We start from the raw sequence: 13,323 nt of genomic DNA on the forward strand, positions 1-13,323 counted from the left end.
ATGATATTTAGAAAGTAAAATCCTAAAATTCATATGGAAACATGAAATAACCCACATAGCAAAGATCATCAAGGATTACAACCCAAAGAGCCAAAAAAATAAAGCTGGATATATCATACTGACTTCAAACTGTATACAAAGCAATGATAATTAAAGCAGCATGGCACTGGCATAAAAACACACACATCAACCAATGGAACAGAGTAGAAAGCACAGAAATGAGCCAATTCATCTACAGTCAACTGATTTTTGACTAAAGTTCCAAGAATATACAATGTGAAAACGACAATTTCCTCAATAATGTTGTTGCAAAAACTGGATATCCATATGCAGAAGAATGAACTGGGACCCTTACCTTATTTACACCAACCATATAGGAAAAAAAAAATTCAACTCAAAATGAATTAGACTTAAATATAAAACCAGAAACTGTGAAACTACTAGAAGGAAAATACAGGGGAAAAACTACATTGGTCTGGACACTGACTTTCTTACTTTGAACTAAGGAGCACAAGCAACAAAAGCAAAAATAGTCATAGGGGATTACATTAAAATAAAAACCTTCTGAGGTTGGGAGTATAACTTAGTAGTAGAGTACACACTTAGCATGCACAAGGCCCTGGGTCTAATCCCAGTAGTTGCTTACTAAATGAACAAATAAATAAAAAATTAAAAAATAAAAAATTTAATTTCTTAAAACCTCTGTTCAACAAATGAAGTAAGAGAATTTTCTCCCACTGTGGAGTGGGAGAAAATATGTGAAAGCCATACATCTGAAAATGGATTAATATCCAAAATGTTTAAGGAATTCTAACATCTCTATGAAAGAAAATAATCCAGTTAAGAATAAGACATTTATCAAAAGATGATATAATGGTTAACAGATAAATGGAAAATGTTCCATATCGCTCAACATTAAGGAGATAGGAATTACAATTAGGACCACAAATGTATTAAAATATAATTATTTAATCTATTAAAAAATCTGCAGTATGGAAAAAGTAATGAGATATCATAAAAGTACTGTGTATAATCTTGGCTTTGTATCTTAAACCAAAAGTGTTAGACAGTAGTGTTTTCAATATAGGTTTTAAAAATCTTCCGATGTAAACAGAGAAAAGAGCAGAATTAATCCGAATCTACCTACTACCTAATAAGTTTATACTGATTATATATATGAAACTGACTTTATATATATGTATGAAAACAATATGTGTGTATATATAGTCTCCCTAGTACTCCATTATTTTGAAGATAATCCAGACAACATCACCATATCTATAATATTATGTTTATTTCTAAAAGATACAGTTTTTAAACCACAGTATTATAACACTAATACTAACAAAAATAATAGATTAACTCAAACATCCAATGTTCAAATTTCTGTGATTTCCCAAGACATTTTTTTATTCAAGATCTGAGAAATATCTATCAATGCACTGCAATTTATTAATGTCATTTAAAATTCCTTTACTTGATAGATTTGTCCTTTTCTTTTTCTTGCAATGTATTTATTAAAGAAACCAGGTACTTTAACCTGTAGAAACTTCCCATGTTCTGACTTTTATTTATCATATCTCCATTGTGGTATTTAATGTGTCACCCTTCCCCTGTATTTCCTATAAGTTGATGATTAAGTCTAGACAGTCAGATTCAGGTTCAACTTTTCAAAGAGATTCTTCATAGAGAGGTAAGATGGTTAAAAATAGGTTCACCAATTCTTTGACTCTCCTTCCCTGTGAAGGTAGAGGAATCTAACCTCCCTTCTTAGTGACCAGTTTCTCACAAACTAAATACAGCTAAAGTGATGCTGTGACATAGGTTTTATCTGGCTGTCTCTCGGAACCAAGCCACCATGTTTTGAGGAAGCCGAGCCTTGTCACATATAGCTTGTGGGAAGGATAAGTGGAGTGCTTCAGCCACAGCTTCAGAGGTCTAAATTTAGAGTCAGCTTCAACAGCCAGTCATGGTCATGAGCAGCCTCCAGATGACTGGAGCTTCTGAGTTTAAGGCTGCTCCAGATGGGGGAGAGCAATGAGCATTCCTGCTGAACTTGGCCCAAGTTATATATTCAGCAACACAAAGTCTACTATTTTTTAAAGTTTTAGTTGGTAAATAATGTAGCGATAGATAACCAGAGCAGTTAGTGCTATATGCTTCCATCAGGAGGTATCTAACAGTAGCTTTCTATGTGATGCAAGCAACCACTGATGATCATTGCCTAGACTTATTAATTCATTAGAGGTCATAAAATGGTAAGACTATAACTATTTTTCTTCCTTTAATATCTAAAATACTTTTAAAAAGAAACATTCTTAAGTTTTAGCTATTCTGAAATACAATTCACCATAGTTTAAAAATTCTTGTTCATTTTCATTACATTTGGTTCACAGATGCTTGTGGACATCTGATTACACTAAGATCTATTAATGATAGGAATGGCCGCTAGTTCTCTCACAAAAGTAGTTTATGACAAATAGATTAATCTACTTGTCTTTTGGATATCTTCTCATGTGACTGCAGTATGGTAGAAAGAATGAGGAAGAGTGGGACAGAGAGCAACACCAACTTTAGAGACCCCAACTCAGGAACTCAGATGCCTGTTGGAAGTTAATTGAAACAACATTCAGCTAATGGTCTTATGATACAGAAAATAAAGGGAAGCCAGGGAAATATTTGGGCTATCTGTAATGGAGAGTTTCACAGAAAACAAAGAGCAAGAAAGAATATTTCTAAGCAAGAAAAGGGTTAAGAAAAGAGTGAAATGATAAAGGGCTTTGTCACTGCATTATGGTACATAATTAGGTAATTAGAAGTATTAAAACAGACAAAGCATTGGGCCCAGATGAATTACTGAAGATGCTAGTATTCAATAAGATGCCCCAAGGGAAAAAAATGAAGCCCTTGGTGAGGGTTTATAATCATGCAGTGGGACAAAGAAGCACAGAGAGACTTAAAGTAACAATAACTGATGCCATGTCTGCATTTCAAAACCAGAAAATCAAAACAAGCACTCATCCAAAATTTAAAATGAGCTGATGAAAACTCCCTAGTATACTATCAAACACCAAAGTAACTATAATACCTTACTATAGTTTGTTTTATTAAAAAAACTGAAAAATTAAGCCAAACCATAAGAACAATAATTTGATATAGAATGAAAGCAGACATATCAAATTATTTTTCTTCCTGTGTGGAAAATTTCATCAGTTTCTTTATTCAACTAGGCATGGTTTGTGTGTTTTCCAGGTTTAGACATAAGATTTATTTTCCCAGCTTCCTTTTCAGTTAGTTGTGGCCATATGACTGAGTGCTAATCAAATGGAATAAAAGTGGAGAGTATGTGTGAAAACAAATCTCTTCTGCCTTACTCCCGGCAGGTTCCTGTACACTTCTCCCCTTTCAGCTGGTCAGAATGGAGAAGATCACTAGGAAGACCAGAGAGCTATAGGTAGAATGTGGTTTTAAAATACACTTGCAAATTTTTTGATACACCTCCCTTCTGTGCTAACATATAGCAGGAAAAGCACATGATTTCTACTTGATTCCCTTTCTCTCTTGAATCCCTTGTTCTGGAGAAAGCCTCCTCTGGAGAAGGACACTTTGGCAGTCCCATGGAGAGATAGATACACACGAACAGGAATCAGTCTGAATCCTCTAGTCTTAATCAAGACATCAATGGTCTGCAGCAGTAGGAGAAACCTGACTGAACTCTCATGAGAGACTCCTAAGCCAGAACTTCCTAGCTAAGCTACTTGCAAACTACTGATCTGCAGCAACTATGAAATAAATGATTATTGTTCTAAGCCACTGTTCTGGTTGATTTTCATGTAGTAAAAGATAATTAATAGAGGTCTTGAAATCTGAAATCCAGGTAATATTCAAAACAACTAAAATACACAGTAGAGATGTATATGGGACTTGGATAGAAGCCAGAAGCACCTTCAAGAGATTGTCACTGAAGGACAAGAGGGTACAAAACAGACAATTAGGTAAGGTCCTGGAGTGGGCCGCCAATGACGGTTTCAATGAAAATTAGGAAACCAGGAGAAATGGAAGAAAAAGGTCCCTTATTATGTAGTAGAGAAAAGTCTGACACTACGGTAGTCTCTGGTTTTATGAAAAACAGAAAATGTACCTAGTAAGTTGGGTGATCTAGCTAAGGAGATATTCACGTAGAGTGTTGAAGGTACCACCAGGTTTATTCTTGTTACTTAGAGTAAAATGAAAGAAAAGCAAAAGGAAGAACTAATAAGCATAAATTAGCTGAAACTTGCTATATCTGAAAATAAAAGTTTTTCTCATTCTCAGTCTTTCCAGTCATCAAATGGTTGCTAATATTAAAACAATGCTTTTGGGCAATCTCAAATCTAGGATACAGACAGAAAGACAACATGAAAGATGAAACCTTTAATCTTGTTACACTGTAAAACCCTTTATTAGTATCTCCAGAAGCTCTGAGATAATGCCTCAGGGCCCTTCAGTCAGACAAAGGCTTTGAGAAAGATTTATAAAGTGTGCCTCAGAGAACCTCTAACAGGGAGAGGTCAGGCCTACACTGCACATAAGAGCCTCTAATATCAAAGAATTCACTGGTCCCAAAAGTTAATACTCCCCAAACTGAAAAAACACTGCAGTAGAATATATGAACCCAGAGGGCAGAAACCTATATACTCAGTCTCCACCTCTTAATAAGATATGAGATACACATCCATTTATGTTTCTGTCCTATTTGGACACTGAAGGCGTTAATAAATGTTTCTTGAAGTGAGGAAGTTTCAAATGCAAACAAAATCTGCATAAATTAGTGTGGTGGAAAGACCATTTCCATTTGAACCATCAACGAGCTACATTTGCTTATTTTAGTCATATTCTTCTTGCATTCAACTTTTCACCTTCAAAAATAAAATTTAACTAGATGACTACCAATGATACAAATGCTATTATGGGAAAATATAGAGATACATAAGAATTTACAACTCAAATTCTAAGAGAACAAATAGAAGTTTTACAGACAATTTTAATAAAACATGCACAATATGTGAAAAAGAGAAGAGACAGTCGATTAGAATCTTTGAGTTCTACATAGGACAAGGTAATTTCTCAAGTAGTAGATTTTAAATGAACAAATATATCTACAAACCTACAAATGAAAGGGAAAATGAAGTATGTTCTGGAGGAGTGGAGGTGGAAAGATGAAGCAGAAGGAAAGCCTGAGCAAAAACAATTTGTTTTTTTAAGGAAGAAAAGAACACATAGTTCTCACAGGTCTTAAAGTGGTAGTGAATACTGATTTTTACAAGTCAAGGAAACAAAGTAGGAATCTGTGGTGATGACAAAAGTAGGATCCAGCCCAATCTCTGAGAGAGTCTAACAAAGAAGATGGGACTTTGAAATCACCATACAGTTGAGAAAATTTAAGTACAAGTACTAGGAAGATAGGATGGATATTTGGGAAAGGGAAGATAAGACTGGAGTTCAGGAGGCAGGAGCAACTGCAGTAGAGGTTTACATCTAAAGTTCTTTTGGTTCAATAATACCCTAACTCATAATAAAACCTTCAACTCTATTGCCTTCTCTCCTCAAAAAATAATGTTTCCACTCATACTGTAAATATGAAAAATTAGGAAAAACATTTGGTGTATATGTGAGTGTGTGTATGTTTGTCTCTGTGTGTGTGTTTATGTCTGATTATGTACCCATACACACCTCTACCAAAAGTGCAAAACTTGTTATAACTGGAAATACAGATATTATTTTGCAGTTATCAGCCATTAAAACAGAAAATTTTAAAAGAAATCCAAAGCATTTCCACTGAACTACCAAAGTAGTTTCAATTACAAATCTGTTTGAAATTCTGCAAACTGTGTTACACTAACAAACAGGCTATGGCTATTAAAAATATTTCACTCACCAGACTTTACTTTTTAACCTACTTATAATCATATGAACTTAACCATAAGTACTGCTTTAAATAACCTGGCTTGGGCTGGGGATACAGATCAATTGGTAGAGTGCTTGCCTTGCATGCACAAGTTCCTGGGTTCAATCCCCAGCACCACAAAATAACAACCACAACCACCTGGCTTATTTAAAATGAAGAGGATCTCAAAAGCAAAAATTTTGCAGGTCACCAGCTATGGTTACATGTGCTATGCTCCATGTACTACTGCTCCTACATGCCAAAGACTAAGAGCATCAGGATACTAATCTAAACACTGTAACTAAATGTTCTTTAGCAAATAAACCGATATTTTCATTTAAATACTAAATATATATATGTGTGTATATGGTTTTTAAAAACTCATAAATTAGAATAAATGTATGCTAAGAATTTGCATGCATATATGAAACAAATAGGAAATAAATACTTTAACACAAGAGCAGTATGGGAAAACACATATTTCTAGATGTGTGTGTGTCTGTGTGTACACACATACAACAGTCATAATTCTTTTGCTTTTATCTTAAATATGAAATGAGGAAGGACTGTAGGCCATTGGACAGAACTGCTTCTCGTATTTCTGAAAATCTGTTTTCCCCCACTTTAATATTTAAGAAACACACACATAGGTTGCCGACAACTCTTAGAGAGCGGCTTGTGTTGTAGTTTTCACTTTCTCGGCTGTGAACAAGTGCATATGTGAGGGCTGGTCGTGCATGCACAAGCATGTACATTGCCTGCATTAAATAAAATCACAACACAACACCAAGTACATCCACTCATTCATGTGTGCCTGCAGTCCACCTCAAGGAGACTGAAAATATAAATACAAGCTGCTATTTTGGTGTGATCACACGAATATGGCAGCTTGTATTTTTTTTTTCTCCTTAACATTTTAACACTGGGCAGATTGTCTGCATTAACACACACCAAAATCAATTCTGCTCTAAAATTGCTTGTAAAAATCCTCTTCCCTGAGGAATTAGCTTTTTATTTAAATAAAATATGGGTTTGGAAGAAACTGTGTAAATAATACCAACATTTAGGACATCTTAACTCTGGAAAGTGAGAGAGTCAATGGACCAATGTACTAGCAGTATTTTTGCCAAAATGGGAATTGAAGGGGAGGGAGAGATGGTCTTTATATTAATATTTTAAAAAAATTGACTGTAAAAACACTTCTGTATACTGGTTTGTTTATTTGTTTTCCAGAAATGGCCTAGTTATTAGCCGCAGACTACAATGTAAGGTAAGAACTACATTTTAGGTGCTGGAGTTGTAGCTCGATGGTAGACTCCTTACCTGGCACATGTAAGGCACTGGATTCAATCCTCAGCACCACATAAAAATAAATAAAAGTATTGTGTCCATCTACAGGTTAAAAAAAATTTAAAAACCTACATTTTTACCAAAATCTTAGATAAGACACATATACTATAAGAACAGATTTTTCTCAAGGGGAAAGAAAGGAAATAAAAATAAACATTTAGTATATGCCACATCTAAATGTTCAGCATCAATAAAAAATAAAATTTAGATACTCACATCATATATTATACAAAAATATAAAAATGAGTATGTTGCTGTTCAGCAGAACATTCTGTAATGACAGAAATATTCTATATATGTATTGTCAAGTACAGCAGCTTTTAGCACTTGAATGTCACTACCGTGTATGGATACTGAATATTTTATTTTATTTAATCTTAAGCTTAAATAGACAACATACCTAGGGCCTAACAAACCGGATAGCACAAATCTGTTGCTTTAAAAATAATTTTAGCAATTACTAATAAATACACAAAATAGCAAATGATAAGTGAGCACAATGTTTGCTTAAATCGTGTTTGAAGATTAACCAACATATAAACTATGAACAAAAAGAAGCATTAAAATGAGTTTCCATTTTTGTAAGAGAAAAAAAAACAATCTACAACATGAAGAGTCAAGGAAAAAATGATCTACTGGAAATATTTACAATATTTAGAAATACAAAAGACTAAAAATTGAAGAAAATGACTAGCACATCCATTTGACAATTAGATAAATTTTTAAGTATAGTCAAAGTTAAGTTTCAAGGATAAAGACAAGTTAAAGAATGCTAATCTTTTACTCGAGAGAGAGAAAGGACACATTTAAAGATGAGACTATTTGGCAAGAGTTATAAATATGTTAATTGGCAAATGATGGTATAGATGCTGTATTATATTTTTAGAATAGACCTTGATAGACCAAATAACACTTGTTTAGCATCTACTATGAAAATGATATTTTACCCTAAGCTCATTATTTCCCTTCATTTTAAATAATACTAAAACTCAGTATTAATGCTACAGCTTTTAAAATATGGCAAGATTTGTCCAGAATGGACAATGTAGTTTCTAATTTAGAAGTGCTATAAACTTGAAGTTCCTAGAGTTACCTTTTGATTATCAGTTGTTGTTTTTTTCAGTAACAAAAATGGGAATAGTAACAACTTCATTAGTTAAGAAGCAATTAACTGAAATAAATGAAAAGTCCTTTGAGGTAAAACAGGGTTAGTGACATAAAAGAATATTAAAATTAGTTGAAGAGGAAGGTAATATTTAATACAGTGACATATCCAGATCAAATAAATTCAATAATGATGGAAAAAACACAGCTCAGAAGATCAAATTTTCTTGTTTAAACTAGAAGGTTGACCACAGAAGTATTTTTAAAGGGTTCTTATATCTCTAAAGACTGAAAAGATGTTAGTGTAACTAGAATTGAACAGCACCAATTGTCATTGATAAGTTTCACAACTACAGATCATTTATTAAGCATCAACTTGACTACATACATTAAGACAAAAATAAGAGTAGGGCCAAAACCTTCAGGGATTTGTCATTATGTAGAAAAATAAGACCTGGACTAACTCCAGAGCTCTTCTACATAGTACTACTACTACGACACCAGCTATCCTGCACTATCCCTGTGCCCCCTCTTCCTCTATTATACTTTAAACTTCTTATGGGTATATAAATATTTATCTTGGCATTTCCAGTCCCTGGTGCCCTGAGCAATTAAGATAAATATACTGAATGCACTGGCAAGTGGACCTAAGTAAATGTTAGACCCAACAATTAAATAATGTCATTAAAAAGTTTAAAGAAAATTATATAGAACATAGAATAGGCACAAATTCTATCAAACTGAAAAGACTAGAAACTCAGAGACATGGTGGTAATCAACTCAGGCCTTAAAGGGCGAGCTCTCAGAAATCCAACAGGGAGCAGTAGAGGGAAACAGCACTCAAGCAGAGGAGAGCATGGAAAATCAAAGCACAAAACTTGTTCACAAAGTAATGCCAGAAGAAGTAGTCTAAAAGGTCACTGGGTGTGTGTCAGGGAAACGGTGTAAATCCATTTTCTCTGTAGTAGACAGGGAGTCATAGACACCTTTGGATTAGGCAAGTAGCACAATTATTCATTTGCTTTGAGAAGAGTCTAAAGCACATGGACTAGACTGGAAGTGGAAAGATGTTAGTGAATAAGTAATGCTGTATCCTTTTCTGAGCTGTGTACTTTTTTCTTGTTGCTTTACAGACTGGATGAGGGCAGAGGGAATGGACTTTAGACCAAGAATGCCTTGTAAAGGTGCAAAGTAGTAAAATTATTCAAGTTATTTAGGTTTTGTGATTAAGCAATTCATTAGGCTTTAAATGACACTAACTAATTACCTTATAGGCACCATATTAAGAGAGGGTACGGAAATCTCCTCTAAATGTAGAAAGAGCCATGGTAAAGCCTTCAAGTGGAGGGGAGATGGAATTTCGCTCATTTATACTATGAACTATAGGTTCTCCTAATTGCCTTTCTTGAATTTTGAGCTTACAATGTTAATTAAGATACAGTAGTAGAGATAATTTTTTTAAAAAAATTAGTACTATATGTATGTGTGTGTGTACTTTAACAAGAAAAATACCCAGAAAATGAAGCAAATAGTTAAAAGAATATGGCGTTCAAGACCTAATACTCTTTTACACAGCAAAGCAGAAATGTTTAAAGTAGCCAACCAAAATGATGAAAAAGCTCCTATTTGGTTTGACTATCCGGTTTTTATTTTCTCCCTCTCTTGTTTTAACTAATCTGGTCCCTGTGGCCTCTGAGTGGGTGGCTGCATAACAGCCACACTCCCACCATTTCCATTCCATAACTGTGGAGAGATGAATTATAATCCTTCTCAGTAGACAGATGGATTTGAAGCTATCAATTTTTTTAATATAACTGCTTGGCACTTTTTAAGGGATACCTCTACTGATTGGTTAGCAATATTTACTGCACATTTTGAGGCCTGTTTTATTGCCACTGATCATACAAATTCTTGATTCATTAAGAAATTCCTTTGTTTTATTCAAATATTAATATAATGCCTCGTGTGTCAATACAAGGGTGCTCTAATTCCTAGAGAAATCAAGCACTGCTACCTAACACCTTTGACAGTAATTTCACTATACAAATGGGTGATTCCCAAGTTAACTTCACAACACAAACTCATCAAAATGACCCCATATTTCTCATCCTGCACCCCGTAGTTAGATATGGTTTTGATGAATTCTGAATCCATGATTCCTCCATTTTAAAATGAAATTATTTTAATTTTAAAATAGAAACTTTTGTCCTTTCAATATGTAGTATAACTTAAAGGCAGTCCTTGTCATCTGGTTATTCAGTGTTTGGGATCAGGAAAAAGATGAATCTTAGAAAGCCAGAGAGAATTTGACATTATAATAGATTTAGTGGGAGTTGAACTAGCAGTGGAGTACACAGGCAAAACTGCAGAAGGACTTAGAGGAAGCCATTAGAGATACTTATAGCTCTTCACATACCTGGCTGATCCCAAATACCAATGATTTTATTTGGGAACACATATATAAATTACTGCTGTTACTACATGTACCAGTTGAGCATCCTTAATTCAAAAATCCAAAATCCAAATTGTTTCAAGATCCAAATTTTTTGGATAACAATATGATGCTCAAGAAATTTCAGATTTTGGAGAATGCTGGATTTTCAATTTTCAGATGAGTGGTGGTCAATTAGTACATGCTATGCAAATATTTACTTCAAACCTGAAAAAAATCAGAAATCTGAAACTCTGTTGGTCTCAAGCATTTCAGATAAGGGATACTCAACCTGTACTCATGAATCTACAGAAGTCTTATGATTAAAAGACTATCCCCATTTTACAGAAAATGAAACTGAGGGGAAATATGTTGAAAATAATCTGCCTACAATTGTATAGCAAAGATAGCTAGAACTCACCCTAGGGTCCAAATCACAAATTCCATGTACTTCCCACCACATGACTAAGAAAGACAAGGTCTAATATATAATAGTTGTGAACATTTATTGTGTAGTAAACAAGAAATTGCTCTTTCACATTGTAAATACTAAGTAGATTAAGAGGCTTGCAAACCACAATAGCTTCAAGAGAAAGAGAAGTAAAATAGATAAGAATAGTGGTCATTTAAAAAGCAACTTGGTAAGAAAGGGATTTGAATGTGTAACGCAAAAGGCAAATAATACCAATATAAATTACTACATAATATAACCATATTAAAATAATTTAACCAGTTGTATCAATTACCAACAATTCATTTGAAGTCATGTAAATCTGAAAAACAATTATAATTTTAAGATCAATGTTAGAAACATATTTTTTAAAAAGTAACATAGGGAATAATCCCTATTAAAATTTGATCAAAGGCTTTGCTTTTCATTCAAGTAAAATACTGCATTCAATTTTGGCTCCTCTATGGATTTACATTTTGCTAAAACTGGTAATACCAATTTGAATTATTGAAAGTAATATAGTTTTACGTACGTTCTTCTGACATCTTGTTCAATCATTGATCGTAGTTCTTTGTCTTGGAAAAATTTATTCCAAAGACTCTGAAATAAGGAGAACAACCTAATTAAAATAATCCCATACTTTTGCTTGACTTCTATGACTTCAATTTAATAATTTAAGTGATTAAATTTTTTCTTATCCAAATTCTTATTTCAGGTTTCTCAGATAGAAAACCTGGGATTGGGGTAATTTTTATTAAAATCTAGTTCAATCTCAAAAACACACCCTTATCCTAACATCAATTTTTCCAGTCTGATATTATTTTACATGTTTTAAAAATTCTTTATTTCTATAAATTGAATGATAATTTTCACTGCTGTACACTATCCTACTACTCTCCCTATAAATAATAATAAAGTACTTGGATTAGAGCAATATCCATAGGCCAACTGGTCCCAACTTGTACCTGACCTGAATTTCCAATGCACTGAGAGAGATATGCAATGTTTTCTACAAAGCCTGGTTTTATAATCTAATAGGCGTTTATCAAGGTTTAAAATGTGAACTTAGAGAAAATTTTAAAAATATATTATGGTGTAATACCAAAGACTAACTACATATATCAGGAAAAACAAATGCTAACATTATGTAGTGAATGGGAATTTTTTTTTCTATTCTTACCTAACTAGACAGAAATGAGAGCAGCAATACTTGAAGAAGTTATAAAATGTCTTTAAAATAATGATCATTCTTGGTCTTCACTGGAATACTAGAGGTCAGCCTGATTCCTTTTCCTGGTCTTTTGAAAACTTCTTCAGAGATTTACTACAAAGAGATACTTCCTCGTTCCTGGAAGTTAGTCCTGCTAAGTGGACACTTCTCTGTATAGGAAGGCAGACTTTCCTAGCCTCTCCACTCCCATCTTGATAGAACAGTCCAGTTCTTAAGCATATGCTCTTCTATTTTATCCTTCTTATAGACTGCTGGGACTTCTCTACAGTGCCATTCCACTGAAGTAAATCACGAACTTCCTCTAATATTTTATGTATATACCATAGAATTATTTCCACCAGATTTTAGGTAGTACAGTATGTGGAGTAAAGAAAATGCTTGTCATGAAATACACTTTTATCATGGTGACTTTTAAACTCTAATGGGTAAAAATAGTTGAGATATAAATAAAGGAGAACTTTACCCCTTCATCCTGTGAAAGGGGATTGTTGATCATCAAATCTTGTTGGCCAACAACCTTCCTTGGGTTTGTGATATGCTGGTAAAGAATGAAAACACACAGAAAGATCAGAGGCTACTGGACTTTATAAATAAAAGACAATTACATTAGTTACATTTACTATTTACTTACTACTTCTTTAATGTTGCTGTACCATGCTCTTAACTCTTTAACTCTACTTATCCATTGACTTTTATCTTGAGGAATAACACAAAGAAACAGCTGTCAAGGGAAAAAAAAATTGTAAGAATCATAAATACAATGTGAAACCAGGCCAAAAGAATACCTGCAAATCAAAATCGATATCCCATTCATGCTATTTTATATTCAT

The 13,323-nt window shown here is 33.6% G+C and overlaps 1 protein-coding gene across 14 annotated transcripts in view; it reads right to left on the reverse strand.

The window, feature by feature from the left end:
• The window catches only part of Tbc1d5 (TBC1 domain family member 5), a 517,207-nt gene that overhangs the window by 224,991 nt on the left and 278,893 nt on the right, over positions 1-13,323 (reverse strand). For all 14 annotated transcript variants that reach the window (XR_011709183.1, XM_071619394.1, XM_071619380.1 and 11 more), the window contains 3 exons: positions 13,125-13,214; positions 12,957-13,031; positions 11,795-11,862 (listed from right to left, as the gene is read on the reverse strand). Coding sequence is in view for 13 of the 14 variants with exons in the window: in XM_071619394.1 (XP_071475495.1) it covers positions 11,795-11,862; positions 12,957-13,031; positions 13,125-13,214 (233 nt within the window). In the remaining variant the exon portion in view is untranslated. The remainder of the gene's footprint in view (positions 1-11,794; positions 11,863-12,956; positions 13,032-13,124; positions 13,215-13,323) is intronic.

The sequence above is a fragment of the Marmota flaviventris genome, chromosome 1 (genome assembly GCF_047511675.1).
Source record: "Marmota flaviventris isolate mMarFla1 chromosome 1, mMarFla1.hap1, whole genome shotgun sequence".
NCBI classification, from domain to species: Eukaryota; Metazoa; Chordata; class Mammalia; order Rodentia; family Sciuridae; genus Marmota; species Marmota flaviventris.